At 44.0% G+C, this 24,655-nt stretch overlaps 1 protein-coding gene across 1 annotated transcript in view; it reads left to right on the top strand.

Annotated features, from left to right (window-relative positions):
* Positions 1–24,655, top strand: part of FAM155A (family with sequence similarity 155 member A) — a 625,045-nt gene that overhangs the window by 573,835 nt on the left and 26,555 nt on the right. Inside the window, 3 exon segments of the mRNA XM_030313895.1 lie at positions 17,779–17,800; positions 17,803–17,862; positions 17,865–17,948. Coding sequence (XP_030169755.1) covers positions 17,779–17,800; positions 17,803–17,862; positions 17,865–17,948 — 166 coding nt within the window.

Genomic DNA, 24,655 nt, shown 5'->3' with positions numbered 1-24,655 from the left:
CTCAAGGGCAAAATCGTAGGAGACAGGACTTCTCTATGATGTGCCAAATCTTCTGTCACACAATGGAACAGGGCTCCTTTGCTTTTCCTTTTTTCTTGCATACGCTGAAGTTCAGTTTGGGATCCGAGGCAAGAATAATGGTTTGCTGAGACAGCAACGAGAACATAAGTGAACCTGGAAAACCCCTACCTGGAAAATGAGCTTTCTTGAGCCCAGGGAGACTTTAATTAATGTTAATGGAGAAACCTCCTTCAAAACCCAATTAAGCACTTAAATGTGTTCTTAATGATCTCTGCTCCCTGAGTCAGGGTGTAGAGAGGGGAATTGATTTAACACCAGGAATAAAAATATAAATGTTCATGGGTCCGGTGTTGTGGCTTTTTTCTGCGGAAGCTTTGCTTTCTTTCTCTTGGCAAACAAGCTCGCCTCCGGGTTTCTCACGCACCCTGAATCTCCTGTCGACCCCTCACCCCGCTCTCTTGAGTTATGCCATGCAAAGGTTAGCAGCTGAGCCAAAGGCATCCTTTGATGCATAATAACAGTTATATAAAGCACTTTTAAAATACAAACAGATTTTGAGTACCTAAGCATGCGAAATGATCTCCACACTCTCTTTATCACAGGGCTGACATAATGAAAATTCCCTCTCCCTCGGAGACAGAATGCCTTTCTCCAGCAGCCCGTCATCCCCATCATCATAATTGGTATTGATGTTAGATTAGCAGGTATTTCCCATGATGTATTTCCTCATTAAAATATTTTTTAATGAAATCTAAAATGAATATGCTCACCTAGGCTTACTATTGCTTCAAAAATTTGAGTACCTGTGTCCAAGACATGGCCTATATTTTATCTGACACGTCTCCGGCTCAAAAAGTTTTATGCTGGAAGCTAAAGGCAAAACAATATTAGAAAATACTATAAACATTCCCAAGACGTCGCTTCTAGGAAACTGGTTGGCTTGAACCATAGAAGAGAATCCGTTTTCAGAAGAGTATCTTAATAATTAAAATGGAGGGTTTGGGGGCACCTGGGTGGCTCAGTCGGTTAGGTGTCTGACTCTTGATCTCGCCTCAAGTCGTGATCTCGCAGTTTGGCGGGTTCAAGCCCCCACCTTGGGCTCTGCACTGACAGCGCAGAGACTTCTTGGGATTCTGTCTCTGCCCCTCCCCCTCTTGCTCTCCTCGCTCTCTCTTTCTCTCTCTTTCAAAATAAATAAACTTAAAAAATAATAAAATAGAGGGTTTTCCAGGGAGACAAGCAGAAGCATCATCAACCAAGAGTCTCCAAAAACCCTTCAACTTGTGTATTACCCTATATTACCCTCTGTGTTTATGGTGTTCCGGGTAACAATGCAAATGACTCAAAAGGACAAAACTCTTTTTGGCATATGTTTGAGATAAACTCGACAACAGAGCACATCGAATGGCTCACGCCATTGCTTTGCCTCTCCAGCAGAGGCATACATTTAACTTCTAGCCCTCTTTCCCCTGTAGTGATACAGTGGTCTTCTGTCTGCTTTCCTGTGTCTCCCCTACTCTCCTGACACTGAGTTCTTTCCTCAGTCTACCCCTTGGAGATGCAGGATCTTCGAAGACCCTACGAGAGATGTTGATAATCTGATTTCATTGAATTAGACCTCTCAATCTGGCCATTTCAGTAGAACGTAGGGAGCTATGATCATAATTGCACGCTGCCTCCTTACCTGTATATGCATTTTTCAAACAGCCTATATCGGTTGGAACATGCCACGGACCTTCTTTTGAGCTTCACCTCCATGGATATCTCACTGTTGATCTAAAGTAACCAAAAATACACATGGATCAAATAATCAAATAATGGCTACCATTCCCTTTACCAATGTCTCAGCATATGCTTTCACATAGTAGATACTTAGTAATGTTGGTGGGGTGAGAAGTCAACAGAAAAGGCAACTCGTCGGTTTTACCAGCATGTGTTACACATTCCAGAGCTCCACATTTTGAAATATGGGTCTTTGCCAGTATATACCGTTGGCAAGGTCTTATTAAATTCGATTTTCCTTACATATATATGTGATTATTTTATCCTTCCTAAATCCTATGAGGTTGGTATTACTCGCGGAAGCTCAACTGAATAGCTAGTGCAAATAAATGCACATCTCCAATGTATCACCAGTAATAAATGCCACTGCTCGCAGCTTCCCATGGCTCTTTCCTCACATGAAGGAAGCTAGTTGTCTGTTACGTATTCCTTTCCATTACATCGTCATCTTGTCTTGTGGGGGAATGTGTGGTTGTTTTAAACATTGTTACTTCCTTGTTTATCAAGATGTGAAATCACCAGGACGATGCAGTCTTGACTTAGGTAACGGAGAAGATGTTTCGGAACGTAGGTTTGCTAGAATCGTAACTCGAGTAATTACCAAGAATAGTTGATCAGAAGGTCTCAGTTCATTCATGATCACTGCTTGATGCTTCAGAGCCATCTACAGACATGGTGTTTACCTCTTGCCTTAGACGTTTTACACACCTTCTGACTTGAACATCTTTAATAGCTTGCATAAATCAAACCCGTTCACTAACTCTTCCTAGGCGATCAAGGCACAGTGCTAGACACGGAGGGCTCTTCACATGTGTCAGAAAAACATGTTTGTCCTAATGACAAGTCTAGGACACTGTCACGGGCAGAGGGGGATACTAAGGCAAGCACAAAGAAGTATCCACATGATTCACAACCAGTCAGAACTACAGGATTTAGAAGTGTCCATGATCACACAAGGAAGGTCTATGTAGAAGTACACAACACCTGTTTTGCAAGACGGAAGACACGTAGAAGAGGATTGGGGCTTTGACTAACCAGGACGAACACTGTTGCAGGTGGATTGTGTCCGGCCCCAAGGAATTTTCCCTCCTGCTCTGGCGATGTGTTGAGGTGCTTAATCTATACTTATCATTTATTTCACCAGAAAGAAGTCAGTCTCCTGAGATGATAGAACCCGAGAACGTCTGCATACAATATACATAGGGACAAATGAACCCCATACTTTGTGAATATAAGTATCCAGTGGACAAGAGATGCCATGCGGTCCAGTGGCTGGATGTGTGGGGTCTGAATCTAGTCTGGGTTTTAAATTCTGGCTTAAACTTGGTCACTGCAGTCAGGGATTTAAACTTTCAGGTCCTCATTTTTCACGTCCACAAGGAAAAGGAGGAATATTGCTATATTTGCCTCAGAGGTTTGCTGGGAGAATCAAAGGAGCTGCTATACGAAATACTTTGATCAACAATTTCTGGCACGTAGTGAGTGTTGTGTGTTACGCTTATCATCTTTGCTTCCTCAACGTATGCATGTCGTTCTGTTGTTTCAGATCGACAGTGATTATAAGAAGTCACGAAACCGACCTTAACCATTTTTAGACTGTAGGTCTATGAAATACGAGCATCAGGATCTCATGTTTTGTTACTCAGTTATTCCACAGTGAAGGAGAGACCTTTTTGGATGGCTTTTACAGGAGCACTATGTGAAAGAAAACGGCTATGGGCAATCTTCACCATAAAAGAAGCAATTTCCGTCTAAATGTTTATACATTCCAATAAATATGCAATTAACATGATTTTGCTCTTATGAAGGAAAATGTAAAAGACATTTTCTAGATGGATCTGGGTTTGAAATAGTGAAAAGTACCGTAAACTCTTAACAAATATTTGCCTATATATAATATACGCATATAATACATATATGGATATAATATATATAATATATAGATACATATATATTTTTTTAAATGAGAAAATATGTTTACCTGCCTGGCACAATGCTTCCCTCATACTGAACTCTATTATTTATTTATTTATTTATTTATTTATTTCTGAGGTGTAGTTGACAGTTTACATTAGTTTCAGGGGTACGACATAGTGATTCAACAAGTCTGTACCTTATGCCGTGGTCACAGCGCAGCTAAATCTGTCACCCACAACGCTATTACAATGCCATTGTGCTGGACCTTTATGCCTGTGGCTGAAAGCAAACTGTTTTTGCCAGAATTTTCTGATCGCTTCACTTGAGAAGACACATCTTACCCAGAGTCTTCCCTCCAGTCTGTTCTCTGGATGCTCTGTGACTTCAGGAAGGGGGTGGGTTTAACCCCAGGCATTCCCTGTGGTAAATCTTGTTTCTTCCAGCTCACAGACCCTCAGGGAAACAGCCTTTATGAAGAATCCTAATTCCATCAAGAATATTGGAGTCATAGCTCCACCCAGGGGAAAAATGTAAGGAATGTTCCTGGAGGTGGAAAGTTTCTTCCCTACTTGCATGTGCTCTCTCTCTCTCTCTCTCTCTGTCTCTCTCTCTGTCTCTCTCTCTCTCTCTCCAAACAAAAATGGAAATGACATTTGTATATCCAATGATTTATTTTTTACTGATGCATAGAAACATGCATTCTCAGCCCAGAAAATTCCTCACATTAAATACCCGGATGTTCTCATAGCAGTCTACATAATGGTTTAAAAAGTACTCTCTTAATTTAATTTAGACGTATTCCAGCACAGTTATGGACTTTTCTGTCAGGTTTTACTCTGAGTATGAGACCAGGTTCCGCCCTATTCATTCTGCACAATTTATAATCATCAGCTCTCTGCTCCGAGACTATACCTTCCACAGTTACTAGCAATTAAATTATTACTAGGAATTCTGCTGGTTATAATTTTCAGTATTAGTGGATATTGTATTGTTTTAAACAAGGCATGATTTTATGTTAAAAAACACATTTCTGATGTCATGCTAAGCCCTGGGTAAAAGAAGACATGTGCAACTGAGAGTGGCTTGCCTACCTACAAGCCACTGTGTTGTGTCTGTCTCTGCAGAAGAGGGAACAAAATGTCTTCTTGTTGACCTTGAGTTTTATTCTTTTACGCACAATATTTGCAGGGTAAGTGGAAAGAGTCCATTAGCTTATATTATTCTTAACTCTATGAGTAGTATAGCTTTTTTTTCCAAGACATACACAGCATACTTGGAAAACAGGAAACACACTGTATTTTACTAACCTACAGGTTAAGACGGCGAAAAGTATGGAACACGAGAACATCCAATTAAAATTTGTCTTAGGAAACGTGTGAGGGAGGAATTCAAAAGCCCTGCCTTTTCAAACCTTCATGGTTTTGCCTAATTTGAATTAGGAAGCCATTGCACATGAGTGAATTTATTTCTACGTTCCCTAAAACATCTTAACTTTGCCATTCAAAGACATGTGTTTCTGATTCTTTGGCAATGACACGATCTAAAACGTTTTGAAACAGTACATCTTGCTCCTACCAATCAAAACAAAGAAATAGGAGTTTTTACTGCTATCGTTGCTAAGTCAAATCAGAGCCTTTTTGGCTTATCCCAAAATTGTATTTATTCTCCCAGCTTCTACTGCTTAGCCTCAAAAGAAATGGGTGTCATGCAGTTTCTAGATTAATAATAATAATAATAATAATCATTAAGGACTGATCAGGAAATGAATTCTACTAAATAGGAATAGGAGGGAACCGCTCATTGGTCACTGCCCATTTGGGACTCTCCTTCGACTTGTGTATACGCCAAATCATTCATCATTGAGGAAACGTTAACCAAGTCCTGCCCCAGGCCAGGCCCCCCGCTGGTGGATCATTCATTGATAAGTAAGGACAGATGAGGTTCTACCCTCAGTAGGATTTTACTGTTTGTCTAGTGGTTAGATAAAATTCATTAAGATTTGTTTGCACAGTTCAAGCAGGTGCTCAGTTTAGATGTCTGGCCAACGCATTTCACAACTGTCATGATTTTCTCCAGGACTTCAGGAGTTTGCAATTGCTTTTTAACTATTCAGGCTTCTCCTGAGTGGGGTGTATACACACGGGGCATTCACAAGATGGTCCATTGGAAGGTGACAGGAAAATCGTAAAATTCTGTTCAGAGTTGGTATCTATCCCATGTTTTGCATCGCTTATGTTTTGCGTCTGTTTTATAGTGCACATATTATGCAATGGTGCGTGTGTATACTTTATAAATCAATGTTTATGTAAGGGAAATATACTAAAAATTTATAAACGAGTGAGTAATAAACATATGTAAGGGAAATATACTAAAAATTTTTAAATGAGTAAGTAATAAACATTTTCAGCCAGTATTGTTTAAGGTGTGTATAATTTAGTATCACTTCCGTATAAGGTAATAGTTGAATCCATGTGACGTGAGAAATAACCAGGGCAGAGGAAGGGGGGGTGCAGATTTAGGACCAAGACGAGAAAGGTAGGCTTCCTAATTAGTGGGAGCTGTTAGTTCTAATGAGAGGCATTTTTTTTTTTTTTCAGACAAAATTCTGGCTCCTTTCTCATTAACAATAGTATGACTTGTGTCACTAACGCTAGAGTTTCAACCATGTGTTAAGATCACAAACCTTGTGGGGCGCCTGGGTGGCGCAGGTTAAGCGTCCGACTTCAGCCAGGTCACGATCTCGCGGTCCGTGAGTTCGAGCCCCGCGTCAGGCTCTGGGCTGATGGCTCAGAGCCTGGAGCCTGTTTCCGATTCTGTGTCTCCCTCTCTCTCTGCCCCTCCCCCGTTCATGCTCTGTCTCTCTCTGTCCCAAAAATAAAAAAACGTTGAAAAAAAATTTTTTAAAAATAAAAAAGATCACAAACCTTGTGATCCTTTGCAGTATTTAAAATCTTTCACTATCGAGTAAACCGCATAGCATTGGCTGAAATATCTTATTTAAATATGCATTGGATTATGAAGTGTGGAGAAGGTTTGAATCTCCAAAGCTTACTCCCAGTAAGGGGGTTGTGGGTATCTGTTTATACCTGAGGTCGGTGATGCACAGTGAAACACATTTGGGGGCACCCAGGTGGCTCAGTTGGTTAAGCCTCCGACTCTTGATTTCTGCTCAGGTCATGATCTCAGGGTTTCGGGAGTTCAAGCCCCGCATAGTGCTGTGCGCTGACAGCTCAGAGCCTGTTTCAGATTCTCCCTGTCTCTCTCTGCCCCTCCCCTGCTCGCAGTCTCTCTGTCTCTCTCAAAATAACAAAATAATCTTAATACACACACACACACACACACACACACATTTGGGATGGGTGGGAGTAGGTAAAATGACCCAAATTCTCAGCCTGGCTCTGCTCTGTTCTGCTGTGGGATTTTGGCCAAGTTGCTGAGATTCTCTGAGCCTGAGTTTTCACACTTGTGAATTTGGAATCATCACCTCCTGTCACATCGCTGATGCTCGGAGGACACTGGCAAGATAACTGATCCTAGGAAATATTTAATTATCTGCTTCCGTCCAGCCGTCTTCCTCCCACCCTTTGCTCTCCTCCTTTCCTTTGTATCCCAGGCACATCAGCAACTATCCCCTTTCCTCTCTTTGACGACCCCTGTCACTCCCTCTCACGGACTGTCCCCTCCTCTTGTCTAGTAAACCACCTCCCTTCGTTCATCAGTGATGTCTGCTTTCTCCAAACACAAGAGCCCTGGTCACATCACACCACTTAGTCCATCTTGTCTCGTCGCCTTTAAACCGATGATATTATTCGTGATGCCAGGAAAAGGGTCTTGTAGTGGAATTTTTAACCTGCCCCCAGCCCTGCTCCCAAGGCTACTTACCTAATGTCAGGTCCATAGCCAGCTCTCAATATGTAATTTTGGGCTAACAGATCAATTGAATGGCACCTTTGAAGCCTCGGTCAGCTTCTCCCGTTTGGTGATCACAGCGTACAACTCAATCCCGATTGGAATTTCGGAGCGTTCACTCTGTGACTTCTTAAAGCCATAAATTCTACCAGGATCACTGGCACGTTTCTAGCGGTCAATACAGACCAGGTTTCAATCAATAGCATGTTTCAAGGGTCGGGTGACGTGTAAGACTGCTGTATTCCCAAGGCGCTGGTTCGCTCACATCCACACAGGGGCTGCCGTCTATTAATAGCCGCCCTGCTCCTCATTGCTGCCAGGACACATCAGGATAAGGCCGGAAACCATATCAGTGGCACGGTCTTGGCATAGCTGTTGCACATCGACTCTGATGACGAAATCAGAAGTGCTCACTTCCATGGGAAACATAGACACTGCGAAGGTCCCACGCGACCAAGGGACAAGGCACCTTCTTTGGGCAAAGGTAGATCATTATAGTTTTAACTGAGAACCCGTGAGAATCTGTGATTGGTGAAGTAGGACTGCAGTCGGGCACTGTGGATACAGAAACGCCCTGACGATATAGCAAAGATGTAGGAAACTCAAATAGATACACAAAGCACTTGATATTGTAGCTCTGGGAGGTATACACGTATGTGAACATTTTGGGATAGATAGATTAGGAGTATTATCAGAAATAACTAGAAATTACATGACGAATTTACTTTGCTATTTCAAATTTTCCATATTTTACTTTGGGTTCTGTGACAACGCTATGCATTAACTTTCTTCAGACCTTTTTGTGTGTGTTTCTCTTAAGTGAAGCAGTTGTAGGACGTCCCCTTCTATTTAGTCTTATGAAGAAGCGATACATCGGAATTTTTTAGCGAATGTACTGATTACTTATGACAGCTTAACTGAGTGTATGGGTATTTTCTAGATTTATTCTCCATTCCAGGATAGAGCACTGATTCATTTACTAATCATCACGTGCTCTATGTATTCTATGAGTCCTACAAAATAAGGAAAGTTTGACACATTTACTCTCCTTCTTTCCTTGGTGAGTGTATTATCCCTTAATATGCCTAAGACTGGTTTCAAGACGTCTTATCTACAGACTCACTGTACTTCTTTCTTCAAAAGGCTGATTTCCCGCTGTTTGAAGCCTTTTCAACATTCCAAGCTCGCTTAAGGCATGGGAGTCCAAAATTGAATTCATTCATTCATTCATTCATTCATTCATTTATGTGGGCTCCACACCCAATGGGGAGCCCAGCGTGGGGCCCAAAATTATGACCCTGAAATCAAAAAGGACCTGAGCTGAAATCAAGAGGTGGACACCCAACCAAAGGAGCCACCCAGGCACTCCCCAAAACTGAATTTATATTGAGGTGTTTGCTCACTGTCTTTTTAAAGCTGTGAATTCTAGTAGGATCGCTTTGCTCAAAGGATACTTTTACGATGGTTCATACGGTGGGTTTAGAGGTGGATTTAGGGGGCCAAGTGGCATGCAGTACTACTGTGTTCCCAGGTCTTGGCTGGTGATTGGTCTACAAAAGGATCTATCGTTGACTCCTGTTCCTATTGAGGACGGCAGTGTATCAACCCGTGGCTCAGACTTGGAAGTAGTCTCCGTGAAAGAAATCCCTTCCTTTCCAATGTCTGTAGTTCGAGCTTCCGACATCTTTGTCACTAACGTGATAATCTGGTGACTGTGGCTCATTAAAAGAGGTCTTTCTTGACACCCTAAGAAATGGCTGCTTACTGAGCACTTAATTCAACTACTAATTATCATCTTCATATTCATTTCTGAGTGTACAATAGGTGTAGTTTGGGAAAGGTATGAATTACTGTAATCTGTCTGCCAAAACTTTTTAGCCAAAGTCTCAGCCAAAGCATTACATCCATTTTTTTTTAATTTTTTTAATGTTTGTCCATTTTTCAGAGATAGAGAGAGACAGAGCATGAGTGGGGAAGGGGCAGAGAGAGAGAGACACAGAATCTGAAGCAGGCTCCAGGCTCTGAGCCATCACCACAGAGCCCGAGGCAGGGCTCAAACTCACGAACCATGACCTGAGCTGAAATCATGACCTGAGCTGACACTTAACTGACTGAGCCACCCAGGTGCCCCAGTTTTAGCTGATTTTTAAATTAATCACATAATGACATTTAAAATGTCTGTTTCTTTTTTTTTAATTTTTTTAATGTTTTATTTATTTTTGACAGAGAGAGAGAGAGATAGAGCTTGAGCAGGGGAGGGGCACAGAGAGAGGGGGACACAGAATCTAAAGCAGGCTCCAGGCTCCAAGCTCTCAGCACAGAGCCCGATGCGGGGCTTGAACTCACAAACCATGAGATCATGACCTGAGCCAAAGTTGGGCACAACCAACTGAGCCACCCAGGCGCCCCAACATCACATCCATTTTTAAAAGTAAGTGCAGAATAAACTCCGCTCTCCGCAGCCCTGTGCGTTAAACCACACCCTGCCTCCTCTTTGGGTGGGAACCCGTGTCTTCTTGTGTCCCAACCCCACATTGTGCCTCAGGACCTAAACCACGGCATTTGGAAACAGAGGTTCAATCCACGAAGTAGGCTGTCAAAACCTTATTTCTTAAGGATTTATTGGGCCTCTAATAAAAGAGTTAGTTGATCACTTCAAAGGGATCCATACACTTCACTGTCTTGGAACCCCATCGAGGTTCTGGTTTGGGCTGTTCTGCACGAGATCTCAGAGCCAGGAGGACTGGCTCACGCTAACCAAATCACTGGACAGAGCTCTGCAGACCTGAGGGCCTTGGGACAAATCTTTAATGAGAATTCCAAGGAAGGTACACCCAGGCCATTGAGATGCAAAAGCGCACAAGTGCTCCCAGCAGGGAAGATGGACAAGGAAGGAGCTTTGCCTTTAGCACAAGCCATAGAAACATCCATCTCAGATCGTGAGAGGTGCATGTAGACTTACAGACACGGCCACAAAGGGTGGTAGGAACCAACCGGGCTAAGAGATCTGCGAGGCAGGTGGCAGGAAGAGCATGGGTGCAGGGCCGTGGAGGGCATGGCACGTTTAGTGGCCCCACAGGTCACCCTCCACAGCCAGAGAGCACAGAGTGAAGAGAGGCACAGACAGAAATGAGCTACCGTGCCAGATGAGCAGAGTCACAAATCTCTGGGTCCATCACAGAGTTCCAGCTTCTTCCTGAGCGCTGTGCAGAGGTCTGGAATGATTTCAAGTGGTGCAATGAAGTAATCAAACTAACGGTGGATAAATTATTCTAAGTTTAGGGTGGAGAACAGCATGGAGTCCACGCCTGAAATCACCAAATGAGGTCCATGGATGTATCCATGTGGCAGTGTAGGAGAGCGAGTGATGGTGGCAGCTGGCATGATAATGGTGGCAATAGAAATCAAGAGGTATGGGACTGTTGGGGGCTCAGTTAAGCATCTAACTTTGGATTTAGGTTCAGGTCATGATCTCAAAGTTCGTGAGTTCAAGCCCCACAGAGGGTACTGTGCTCACAGTGCAGAGCCTGCTTGGGATTCTCTCACCCTTTCTTTCTGCCCCTCCCTGCTCTCTCTCTCTCTCTCTCTCTCTCTCTCTCTCAAAATAAAATAATAAGCATTTTAAAAACTCAAGAGGTATGAGCAGGTGTTAGAGCTATTTAGGAGGTGGGCTCACAGGACTTGGAGATTAAACAGTCGTGGGACAGAGCAGAAGGGGGTGTCCAGCGTGACTCCCAGATTTCTCACTCTTGCCTCTCCCCGAGAGGAAGTTGCCAAATTCCACTGTGGACCCGCAGCGACTGAGAGGATAGAGTACTGAGACAGAGACTGGTAGGAGACCATTTCACCATTTCAAGGTAGACCAGATGCCAGAGAATGAGAGAGAGAGAGAGAGAGAGAGAGAGAGGTGCTTTGGAAACAAAGATTTTAGCTTCTCTGTTTTAAAGATGACGATTGAATCCTCCTAAGAGTGGATGATTGCCCTGGAAGAACCTGTGGAGGAAAGTTTAGAACACAAGCCGCAGGGGTACCAACATTTTGGGGAGTGGCAGAGGAAGCAAACAACGGTGACGGTGACGAGGAAGGACAGGTACAGATGGAGGAGGCGTGGCTGGGGGAGGGGCCAGCCAAAGTCCCATCATCAGGAGCATGGAGCCAGTGCGGGCATTGAAAGAAGGAGCTTCATCAGTAGCGTTCAAAGCTGCCAAGAGGTCAAATAAGAAAATAACCCATTTCAGCAGCTGGGTTTATCATCGGAGCAGCCAAGTTGCTTAGAAAGAACAGCTTCTGTGGAGCGGTTGGGGCTGACGCCAAATGAAAGGGAGAGAGGAGGGAAAAGATGAGACAAGCCTGCAGGGGCAAAGCCAGGCAGGTGTGAACGAGGAGGAGAAAGGGAGAAATGGAGTTGGCTTTGTATCCCTTGGATAGCGCTGGAGACACAAGTGCTTGCTGGGGTTTTCTGAGCCCCATTCTGAGTTCCATTCATCTTTGGATGGAACATTCTCTCTTTATAAGAAAGCGCCGTCGATTTGCTTTGCTTTTTTTTGTCATCTGTAGCATCTCATAAGTGTCCACAGACTCCCACAAATAGCTCCCTGGCTGGCAGACTGGCGAGGTCGCACCCCCTTTTCTGACCAGCTCCCTCTCCTATGCGGAACGAGCCTGGGGCCCCGGGGTGGTGGTGAGCGCAGTTTTGGCGGACTTCAAAATGTAGGGCAGCCCCAGGGAGCAAGGGGAGTTCTGAAGTTCTGGAGGGGAATAGACCAAGTGTTATGACAGGATCCCAAAGTGGGTCACCAGCAGAGACTGGAAGGTATTTGCATCTTATTTAGGAAATGGGGCCAAGACGTAGCCCTGGAGGACAAGGCGTACGGACATCGGAGGCTCAAGGAGCCCGGTGCTCAGTGTGCCGTCCATCTCCTAACGCATTCTTCGCTTGCCTTAGCTCATCGTTAGGCAGGGGTTTGTTTCCTTGTTTTTCTCTTAGAATACATCAGTATTTCCAATTTCTGGGTGCCACGCGCTTTAACAAGACACGGACACAAATAAAGAAGAAAGCAGACATTCAGGCACAGGACGGTGAACATGTATTTTGACCTCTACCTCTACTTACATTGCAACGGCGTGCGTTACACGCATCAAAGTGCAGTAGCCTGAGGCATTTGCTACAGCAGACTTTTGCTTACATAACCAATTATTCCACCCTCACACACTCAAAACTGAGGCCACTAATGCATTAGAGCTGACAGAAAAAGATCTAATAAAAGGTATCAACACATGTCGTAACCGTAGAAAGAATCTGTCCTTGCTAATGCTTGGGGAAATAGGAAAGCAACCTTCCAACACAAAGATGACAACCATTTTCAATACCTGACATTTTTCTTCACAATAAAAAATTGTAACCAACATGATATTTGTTTCAGCAGGCCAGTGTATATTTGCAATATCAATCTGCTATCTAGCTCTAAAACACAGGCATAGATTTGGGGGAGGGAGGCAAACATATTTAAAGGAAATGAGAATCCCAGCTTCTATTGGAAACATTTGAATCTTATGTATGTTTGAAAGGGTCTCCACAGGATTGGCCACAGCCAAATGGAATGTCCAGAACCAAGAGAAGTCATGGGAATCTGACATCATATATTCCACTGGTCATTTATAATGGCGACCCTGTTAACCATGATTATTTGGTAACAAAATGGTGACTATTTTAGGCTCATCCTTATATCCACAGAAAGCATTCCCTTCCAGGACCCCATAGCTTAACATCGCTCCCCATAATTGGGAAGCAGACAAAGAACCCCCCACAGCCCAGTCTTCCTCTTGAGATTTTTCAGCTCAACCACACTAGTGCCATTACAACCAAAACTTTGCTGGGCACGGAAAATTATCTGGAAAACACATCGTTCTTCCTTGTGAGTCTAGAGATGACTTCTGTAGACCAGGCTCCCTTGGATTGCCCCTCTCCTCTCTCTTTGCTGTCCTGGCTCACATCTTCAAATAGGTCCGTGTCACTAAGGGATGTGAATGCAGAAGACAGCCTGGGGGGCAGGTGGGGTGGCTCGTGACAGCCCGCTGTGTGGAATTACAAGGCAAAGCTTCCAGAGTGCGGTCCTGAAATGAAGTGACCTGCAGGGGGGGGAAAAGAGGATGTTAGGAATGAACAATGCCCAGTTGATGGCTTCCAATATGGCGGTGCATTATTAAAACAATGGTCTGGAAGTCAGGGGTTTGAGGTCATCATCACCTGTGATCTTTCTAGGCCCCTTTCCACTTTAAATGAAGAGGCTCAGAAAGACCACCACTAGAATCTCTCTACTCTGGAACGCCCCCTTCGGTGACTCCAGAGGTGTGGACCTGTTCATGTAGCGGTCACTCCCCGCATCCCCTCGAGGGGTGGGGGGTCTCCAGTTTCCAACATTCCCAGTGCCGGTCTAGCTGTCGAGACCTGAACTCCATTCATTTGGTGCTATAATCTCTCTGTCCTTGTTTCTTTATCTGTAAAATATTTCCCGAACACGTCCCAGAGTCTTCATGGGCAACACATAACAAGTGCGAAAATGGTTTGGGAGAGAAGGAGAATATCGTAACCGAGATAGTAAGTAAAAATGACATTGTCCTTTAGGCCATTGTAATCACGTAGTCTGTTGCTTTTGCAGACTGCAACTTGAGCATGTCGCCTATTTACTGAACAGTGGGCAGCTGCCAAGCAAGGTTTCTGTACAGTCAGTGGTCATTTCCACGGGGCACAGGGCGGAAATGAGCGTGTGGGTGAGGAGGTCATTTGCGGTGTCCTTCGTGAGCATAGGTACCTGGCAAACAGTGCTCTCCAGAAACAAAAGAGCCATGCCCTCAAGGAGGGGTGTGGGTGGATGTACTCAACCACTGGTTTTGTTTCTTTCCCAAATTATTGTTCAGCATTATAATCATTTCTTCTATTTAGTGACATCTAGAAAAGCGATTACCTAATGCTTCTCTCCAGAGGAGAAGGCGAGGCCATCATAAGAAAAGATTGCTGGCCTTCTTTATACTGCAGAGTTTGTATAAAAAGAGACAACTTCATTTACTCTTTATCATGTGCTTCTGTGTGAGAATCCTTCCGTATTTTAACAAATTAACCATCTTGTTTCTTTAGCTTTGTGCCACTGAAAACCATCTCACTTTCTCAGCCTCTCTTCCTCAAAGACTTCTAAAAAGGCACTGACAGGTATCTCAGAGTCCTCTTACTTCTCTCACTGTCCCCCGAGAATCACAGCACACTGGCGGGAGCTAACTCAACTCCGGCTCACATGTTCCTGGTTACAGACAACTCATACCTCACAAGACAGCCCGTTGTATTTCTTCTCTTCTGGCAAGAAAGTCTTCAGCCACGCCAGCAGGTACTTGTCTGCCTTCCCTTGGTCTGTGTCTTCTGATTTCACACTTAGAAACCCATTGGCCATGAGCACACAGTAGCAGTGCCCTCAAAGTCAACAGCAAAGGCCTCCCCTTTCTTTTTCTGCCCACGATGCTTCTGTTCCCTGATTGCTTTCTGACATATCGTATCCCCTGAACCAAAAATTTTGGAAGATGTGGAAGGCTCAGTTGACGAATCTTCCATTGCAATTGGAAAGTCTCAGAGTTAGTTAATAAGAACTAATGATGCATGGAACCCGGCTGGAGAGGTTGTTCTTGCTCCATAGAAGGTCCAGAGCCCTCTGCACTTTTGTCCATAGCTTACAACATGGTATTTATAAAAAGTGCTTTGATTACTTACTAGGTCTTTAAGTAAAAAAAAAAAAATCTGCCAAGGAAATAAGCTGAAATAGCTAGAAGGAACCAGAAGAAAAATGGATCCATTCCAGTTGGGTGATGCTAAGGAGTTTGATTGCAAGGAGATGTGTATATTTCCCGAGAGGCTTCGATCTGTGATACCCCATTGTCTGTGAGAGGGGACAGGGTCTTGCCTAAGATGGGGTTGACCAGGTACAGGATATGACTTGCTATCAGAAACCACTTTAATTGAGGGAGCTGTTGCAATAGCAAAGTAGGAGGTGGAATGGAGAGGAGACTCTGGCCCATAAGAATGTGTGCAACTTTCTGAAATTGGTGTAGCGGTATTCCTAAGAGCGAAGAGGTCACTCTGCTTTTTTACACCCCAGAAATATGCAGAATGTGAACATTGCTTATCATGGAATTGTATTGTTGTTGGAACTGTAGATGTACTCAACTTACCCTGGTACTGAGAAAAGGAAATTAAAACCAGGAATCATAAGACAGACACTGCCATTCCTAGAGTACAGCTTGGTTTATGTCTAAATGTCTTATATCATATTACATATTATGTTATATTGCACAAATACCAATGTATTTGAAAAACAGTCTGCATTGCCCCTGAAGCATGGTTGGGGAAGCCACTTTACTTTTCTTTCTTACTGAAACCTCGTATTTTTGACCTCTTTCTGACAGCATGAGGGCACTGTCACCCTCTGCCCCCTTGCCTCTCATTCCCACCCCCCTTCCCGTTGTTTCTGCATTGAGATTTAAGAAATCGTAGGGGTTCCCTTAGCTATTTGTAGTACTGTTTTCTAATGTACACTTTTATGTTAGACCTGTTCAAAGACCTATGAGAGTGCCAATTATTTATGTATTTTCCTATCAAGTTTTATAAACCCTTATAAATGAATCACTGATGACGGCGAATAAATTACTCTTAGCAGTCTAACCTTAAATCTGAATTTCACATTCATTCCATTTTACCCCCACTGAGGCCCCTTCGATCAAAGACTGAAGTTTCATTTTGATCAAAGCAACATAAAGTGATGAATAACATTCCAATACCAAACAGACACTGGGCAGGCACCGCAATTTGGTGCTGATGTCAGGTGGATTCACAAACTCGCTTGTTGGTTTTACAAGTTCTTCTTGAAACAAACATTTTCAGATTAAGCAGAGCATCATTTTGAAGAGTGCAGGATTTGGAGCCCTACAAGAGTGGTGGTTGAATTCTGGACTTTTAAATTTACTTCCATTACTAATTACGATTTGTACGCAAAGCATGACTGGTCGTTACCTTCGAAGCGTGCGCTGAGCATACATGGAGAAAAAGTATGTGACACGCTAGAACAGAGTATATCAACCAAAGTTGATAAATACTACGTACAGTTCTTGCTACTATTGTCAAATGTTTATGATCTCTTATCTCTTAGTGTGCGTCTGTCAACCATTCACGTTTCTAGGGAAGGCATAGTTGACAAAATCTTACCCGACTATTCTTAACCCTAGAGACAGACAGACAGCAGCCCCCCATGCCAAGGATCTGGGAAACACCTGCTTCCCAGCAACCTCTACTGCAGATGGGTGCTTTCGTCATCGTTTATTTGGATTGAGGTTGCGCCCGTTTCCTTAAGCAAGGAAGGGGCATTTTTTTCAATATTTATTTTCCTGACTAGCTATCGAAAACAAAGAGGTAAATGAAGTCATAATCATTTCACATCTCATTACGTGAACTGAACACCTAACATATATCCGCATGGATGGTCCAAGCTGTGGTTCGCATGCACTGCAACGCCAACACATGCCAGGGCTGACCTAGGTGGGGTGTTTTCCGGGCTTTGGGACGATGAGGTTTTTTAATGCACTTGATGTGAGTCATGAGTGTAATTGCCCACGGCTACTTTGTGCGTCTGGAGTGGAGCGCTCGCTGGTGGCCCTGGTTGCAGAGGACACAGCGCCATCTAGTGCCCATTGGGAGCATAGCTGGAGGGGCCTCCTGCTCAGTCGAACGTTGCAGTCTATTACGGGGTTTTGGTGTTTGTTTTTTTTGTTTGTTTGTTGTTTGTTTACTTTCTGTATCCCTGGACTTTGAAAACTTCAGGTTCTGATGAACGCCACTATTTTCAGACGAGCTTCGTCAAAACCAAACGCCGTGTGACCTTTGTGCATACCCTCGGAAAGGCTCGATCCAATCACGTTTGGCTCTGTTGCAGACTTCTGTGGCTACCTTGCCATCACTTGCAGCTAGCGTTGTGTAAAAGAGCGTTCTGGAAATGAGAGTTTTCCTTAGGATCCGCTTGGCACCACGGCATGCTTCTCACGGTACAGCATGTCCTGTACGAGAGACAGAACTCTTGTCATCCCTCCCGATTTTTGATTCTTCTCTTTTTTCAGATTGTCTACAAAGCCTGGCTGTGTCCCAGTACTTTGAAGTCGCACAGTTTAACTGCAGAAAGACAATTCCTTGCAAGCAATACTGTTGGAGGTTCAGACGAGGTGTCCGTTCATATTGCCCGACAACGATGAAGTCATCTATGGGGGACTGTCCAGTTTCATCTGTACAGGTACAGTGCAGGGCGGGGTTGTCACTCAGCCACTCCTGGTCTCTGCTCTCATAGGTGATGTTTGTCTGCTTTGCTTTTGCCTCCTACTGATGTCACCTTGAAGACATGCTGGTAGTTTTCCACGCTTTCCTTCATCGAAGCCCTGAACGAACTGGTTGGGAAAGATCACGTTATCGATAGGGGACCTGTGACCCACGGTCATTTACCTTGCAAAAGGATACTCCTGAGGGGAACATGTTAGCAATCATGAGACAGGCTTCAACTTGACTTAGAGTGGTTGGATTCTGCCTGGAGCTTTGTGTTACCTGAGAACAGATGATGTGACCAGGCCAGTAAAATTTCGCTGCCTTCTTCAGATCGGTAACGTGTTCACGTCTCCACGTGTATTTTCTGAGAAGGTTTATGTTACTTTATCTTCAATGAGTGTCAAGACCATAAAAAAATGGCTACCTAAGTTATTCGTGTGTGTGTGTGTGTGTGTGTGTGATGAGAGAGAGAGAGAGAGACGCACAATAGAGGCTAGATACAATTTTAACTCCTCTTCCCCATTAATAGTGTTTACTTCTTTCAGCAAATCATTCAGGCTGGGCCAAACAACAATATCAGCATTCAATTTCTGGTATTTATAAGCATTACATAATTTAGAACAGAATAAGACGGTTAAGGATAAGAGTAAATTGTTTTTTGCTTTTATTTTAAATAAATGGCGAGTAGACACGTGAGAACCAGACACTTGCCACGGTGATGTGATAGAGCGTTATCTTGGCACAAAAAGTGCTACACATGTCCTTGTCACTAGATGGCTTCCATGGAGGCAGGGTTTAGTTTTCAAGTTTTGAGAATAAAACTCTACGGTATGTGTCCAGACATGTGAAAAGGGACCTTCCCAGAGAAGGTCGGTAGTTTCACCAGATTCTCAAAATAGACAACAATCTCAAATGAAGGACCAGGTAGTTGTCTTTCTCTTCTGTTCTTAGCCTTTAATCCGTGTGTGTGGATCTGATACCGGTTTGAGTATTCATCCCTTTCCTTTTACACTTTCAAGGCCATCCGAAAGCTAAAGATGGGATATATAATCTCTTCTGCAGAACACAAGCAGGAAGTCCCCTATATATACATTTTTTAATTGAAGTATAGTTGATACACAATATTATGTTAGTTTCAGGTATACAGCATAGTGATTCAATAAGTTGATAGATTATGCTCTGCTCACCACAAGAGCAGCTAACCATCCGTCACCAGGCAACACTATTACAGTGTCCTTGACCATATTCCTACGCTGTGCCTTTTAATCTCTGCGACTTATTCATTCACGTAACTCGAGTCCGTACCTCCCACTCTCCCTCCCCCATTTTGTTCGTGCCCTCCCCCCCAACACACACCCTTGCCCTCTGGCAACCATTGGTTTATTCCTTGTATTTATGGGTCTGTTTCTGCTTTTGTTCGTTTGTTTGGTTGGTTGGGGTTTTAGATTCCACATCTAAGTGAAATCCTATGGTATTTGTCTTCTACCTTGTATTCTTAATTGCCTTTGAGTTTTGTAAATTCAGCTTTTTCATAGTCATAGCTACATCACCACTGCAGGAAAGAGACAGGAAAAGGGAAGTATGTCATTGGGGTCCAAGAAAATGCCACGGACCATAGATTTCTGGCAGAGTGCCATCACTGAATACCCAGAACCTAACTCTTCATTCACCACTCAGTTGGGCTTTGTTTGTTCCTTTCATCATTCAACTTCTCAAAAATGTGCAGGATAAATTCTGAAGGCATTTTACCTTGAAGTTCTACAAACTGTTTCGACAAAAAAAAGATACTAATCCTCAGATTGAGCTGCTTTTCTACGGTGTGACCCAGGCCTTCTTGAAGAATTCTTCTCTCTCTGGTAACTAGCAGTCACCATTCCCCCTCAGATGTCCGTGGAAATTTGCTACTGGACCTGAACAAGAGAGATACTGATGCTGTCACTTGCTGACTTGTCACTACTGAGAATCGTTCCAAACACGATCCCCCAAAAATAGCATGTTCTGCGAAGAAGTTAACTCAGAGAACAGCTCCCAGGGGCCACTGGTCAAACCTATGGAGCCAAGTGCTTGACACACTTCTAGAGAAACTAGTAAGACCTTTATATGTATAGCATTTATTCTCGAACATTGTCATACAATTTTTGGTGGCTCATCTCTTGCAGATGGGGCATGGAGATCCAAATAACTCACCTTTTAGATGGCATGAATGAGAGTCATCTCAAGTGTCTTTATGCATTTTGAATGCAATGTCTTCTGTACTCAGGCAGAATTAGACTAAATAGAGTAGACAAATAGGAATATTTTTTTTTCCAGCTTCCCGGTTGGCTGCAGATAACCTGAGGCCAACTGGGATGGCGGGCTCACAGACGCTTTACATGCTCACAAGTAGCAGTAGGCTTGCTGAGGCCCCTTCCTTATTGAAATAGGTAGAATGACAATCACTGAACACAGTTCTGTTAGAAGGAATTAGCCAATAGGTTGGTCTTAATCTTGCCTTCAGTCATTCCTCATTGTTGCTTTAACTTAAGGGTTTTTTTTTTCCATTCTATATAGTGAAAAATATAATCATTTATCATCAATAGTTGAATGAATAGATGGAGTTCCTTCAAATTCAATATATTTAATTATAGAGGTTTCCCTCCTATTGGAAATAAATCCAATTCACAAATTCCAGAAGAATAGCGATCCCCTCTAGAGTCGACCTCAAAAAAGTGTTCAGGAAGCACATCCCCCTGTATGGCTTGTTGCCAGATGCTGTCCGAGTGAATCAATTTTGTTCAAGGTTCCTCTCCATGGTAACAAAGCAGTGGTGTTGTGATGTCTTTTCCTGAGAGTCCCCCGCACCCAGCCATTTAGGGATGTGGCTTACAGGACACCCAGTTCCTCCTCTCCTATGTGCTATTATTACCTATCTGCTGGACACCCAAGATTCCTGTCATCTGCCCCAAAAGGGCCTCTCAGCCCTTCGGTTCAGTTTGGGTGCAAGTTTTGGTAACAGTTATTAGGTTCAGGATTTAGCACCTCCTGCTTTATGTGGCTTTTGTGACTTACCCATCTCGTAAATTTGAATGTATTCAATGTTTATGTCTCGATCACCTGCTACTCCGTGTGTCTGTGATCCTTAGTAAGCCCATCACTTATGAAAGAAAGCAGACTCTCAGACAATGCGTGCCTGCTACTGTTCAGTGTCTTTGATTGAGGATGCTACAGAAGGTCATGACCAAAGGTCAAACCACAAACGTAGACGACAAGAAGGGTTCCTCCTTGTATGTTTCATTCTGATTCTGTTTTAGGAAATGAAGGCAGGACACTTTGCCTGAGATTGCTCTTGGGTTTGTTTGTTTTTTTTTTTCTGTTAAAGAATAAAAGTGGCACATCACTGAAGGGGTATTTGAAAAATTAATTGGGGAGAAATTCTGAGGTGCTGTCAAGGGTGAAACCTGTCTTTTACTGGGAGGCATTTATTGAGCTAAAACTTCTCAAGGTGGGCCCAGTTCCCAAGCTCAGCTCGCATAATGCGCTGCTATTTTAGAAACCCGGCTTCTTCCTCTTCAGAGTGCAAGGGTGGAGTCATTCGCAGATTCTGGATGTCAACCCATCACTGTGATAATTATGCGGGTTTCCCCTCTGCACCCTCCCTCGCCTTGTTCTAGAATCCCCAAGAGAGATCCTTGATTGCTTACCTGTAACAGTGAACCAACATTAGGAAAACAGAAGTAGCAGAAGCTCACAGGCTGTGGGTGCTATGGTAACAAACATGAAAATTACCACTTGATTGATAGATAAAATAGAGTCGACAAGATTTGCTGCGGTATTTTTCATAAATTAGTGAACGGGGAAGAAAAAGTAAAGTTGGTCTGCTGGGGGTTACTGACAATGGAGATAAAACATATTTTGAGAAATCTGTGTAAATTCTGCATTTCATTCTCTTGGCTGTGACAAGAGTAAGGTTATGTTTCTGTCTCTGGGGGGAAGGCGGTGGGCTGCTGTTGTTGGTGCTGGTGACAGGGCTGATTAGAAGTGATGGAGGACGGGCGCCCCCTGGTGGCGAGACTGCGCTACTGCAGAAGGAGGTGGTGGCCAGGAGAGACTGCTGGGGGGGTGCAGGGGAAGGGGCAGTGGAAGGAAATACTTTGATATGCATATTATTCAAATTAGAGAGGAATTTTTTAATGTCTCCTGTCTTATAACCCACATGAGAGCATTCACAACTGGGAAAGATTATTTCCAAAATCCAGTTCTGACATGACTAGGAGCTGATAAAAAAATGTTTTTCAGCAACATACAAGATCTTCTCATTAAAGGAGGAGCATTTTCATAGAAAAATCTGCTACCTATAGGTTTTCATTTGCACACCTATGCTATTTTAAATTTCTGTATTTTCCTCAGCGTGTGGGTGTGTTTCACTATTTTTTGGAACGTGGTGGAGGACAAATTCTGAGAAAAGAATGACTTATTGGCACTTAGGTTATAGTGCCATTTAATGTCACACGACAACTCCTAATAAATGTATAAAGACTCGGGCCAAAAGAGGAATGTGAAGGGACATGTCATGACTAGAATAAAATAAGGAAATATGAAATTGGGTTATTCAAAAAATTACCTAAGTAGAATGTAGTGACTTTGTGTGTTTGGGACGTCTTCTTCCATTAAAATACTGCACTTTTTGAGGCTTATTCAACTCATGTATCCAGATCCAAGTTCAGGTCTTCTTCCTCAAGGCTGTTTTTCCCGATCCCACTCCAACGGATTCCCAACAGCTCAGGTTTGCCTTGACCAAGGGGATAGTGCAGGGAACAAGTGCTGAGTAACAGTTAAGATGCCTGGATTCTGACCATAACTGTGATTTTGGAAAGCCATGCCCTCCCGAAGGCTTCCAATTCCTGGTCTCTGCAAGTGGCTAACAGAATCCGGAGTGTAATGGGGACCAACTCTGGTCCATTACGGCACATGCGGGAGAGCCCAGTGCCAAGAGTCCAGAGCAGAATGAAGAGTCCACGCTCGGTCGTGTTGGGGCAGAAAGACACCGGGCTCCTGGGTGATCCCAGGAGGAACTGGTGGGTGAACCCATCTAGCTCCAGCTCTGCTGTTAAGGGTGATCATACCCTTGGCAAACCTGTGTACCGAGACAAACTTTGGGGGAATTCTAACAGGGTTCAAGGTGTCCTTTCGGGTTCCTCCATCTGTGTTGCCTGGCCTGATCTCAGAGGACTAAAAAGGATTAGGTCGGAAAAAGTTGAGGAACCAGCCCTAAGAAGTGCACAGCCTGGATCGCAGTGAGCTTGGACCTTACTGCCTCAGAGAACCATCAAGGGCCAAGCCTGCGGGCATTTCCTGGCGGGTCATCAGGTAAGCGAGCATTGCAGATGGGCCGAGCAGAAAGCTGGCCTCTTTGATGGCAGGGAGGATGCTAGCAACATCGGCCCACAGTTGCCTGTTCACCTGCAGCGCAAGTGACGCTTCCTGTAGCGGACAGCTGTGTCTGTCCTCTCCGAACCCCCAGGCTGGACGGCCTCCCTTTGCTCAAGCCAGAACTGTTCAGCGCCCCCTTAATGGAGGGGCAGCGCCGGGCCCCCGGACGGCGAGCTGGTTACTCTGGGCTTAGGCAGAAGTTGAATCAAAACGTCAGAGATTTTTCTCTCGAGTCAGAAGGGGGATGACATATACATCCTTATCCAGATTCCCCGGCCCTCTTTGTGACTGACAACACTCAGAAGTGCTTCCAGATGGTGTGAGAGCAAGGGAAGAATTCTGATTCTGGAACTTCAGTTTCAGAAGCGTTGGGACTTCCCAGAACAGGTGAATTCCTGTTTAATGAAGGTGCGGGTCTGCTTCGTCTTCAGTTAAACGTCTCTGAATTATTTATACCCTCCTTGTAGCTATTCTGGATATTGAGCTGCTTTAGGCATTGCGATGACCTCACAGGGTTATGGAGCCAGTCAATTGCAGAACCAGCCTGAATGACAGACGTCACACAGTCTCGTGTGGCTTGTGCATAGGGTTATACAGAGGCTTCCCCCGAAAAGAACGCTGTTATTCCAGAACAAGAAGAGATCCATATTCCCTGGCTATTAGTCCAGTGTTTGTGTTACTGGTACAACAGGAAATGGCCAGTCAGTCTATCCTGGGATCAGCCGGTAAGCTCTTGTTTCCTTACCGCAAAACAGCTGGAAAAAGCCAGTCCATGGGGACAGAGAAGACGGATTACAACTCCCAGTCTGTGCAACACTGTCTTCTCGTCCTGGCTTCACTACATCACATACCGCATTAAAAATGAGCATTACGAGGATTCTCTACCCAGACCATTTTTTTCTGGTTGAGGAAAAGAGAACTGTCATGCTCTGTTCTCTGGAAAATGTGTTTAGATGGCTAGCTTTTTTTTTTTCTTTTAAATTTTTTAATGTTTAAAATGTTTGGGAGAGAGAAAAGGACAGAGTGTGAGCAGGGGAGGGGCTGAGAGAGAGAGGAGACACAGAATCCGAAGCAGGCTCCAGGCTCCGAGCTGTCAGCACAGAACCTGATGCGGGGCTCCAACCCACGAACCGCAAGATCATGACCTGAGCCGAAGTCGGATGCTTAACTGAGCCACCCAGGTGCCCTGATGGCTAGCTTTTTCAGATTAAGCAAGATTTTTAGATTGTGTACATACAAACATGCACACGTATTAGGGCGAAGGGTCATGAC

Source organism: Lynx canadensis, chromosome A1, assembly GCF_007474595.2.
Source record: "Lynx canadensis isolate LIC74 chromosome A1, mLynCan4.pri.v2, whole genome shotgun sequence".
Lineage (NCBI taxonomy): Eukaryota > Metazoa > Chordata > Mammalia > Carnivora > Felidae > Lynx > Lynx canadensis.
The sequence above is the reverse complement of the archived record's forward strand: the minus strand, read 5'-3'. Positions and strand labels throughout refer to the sequence as shown.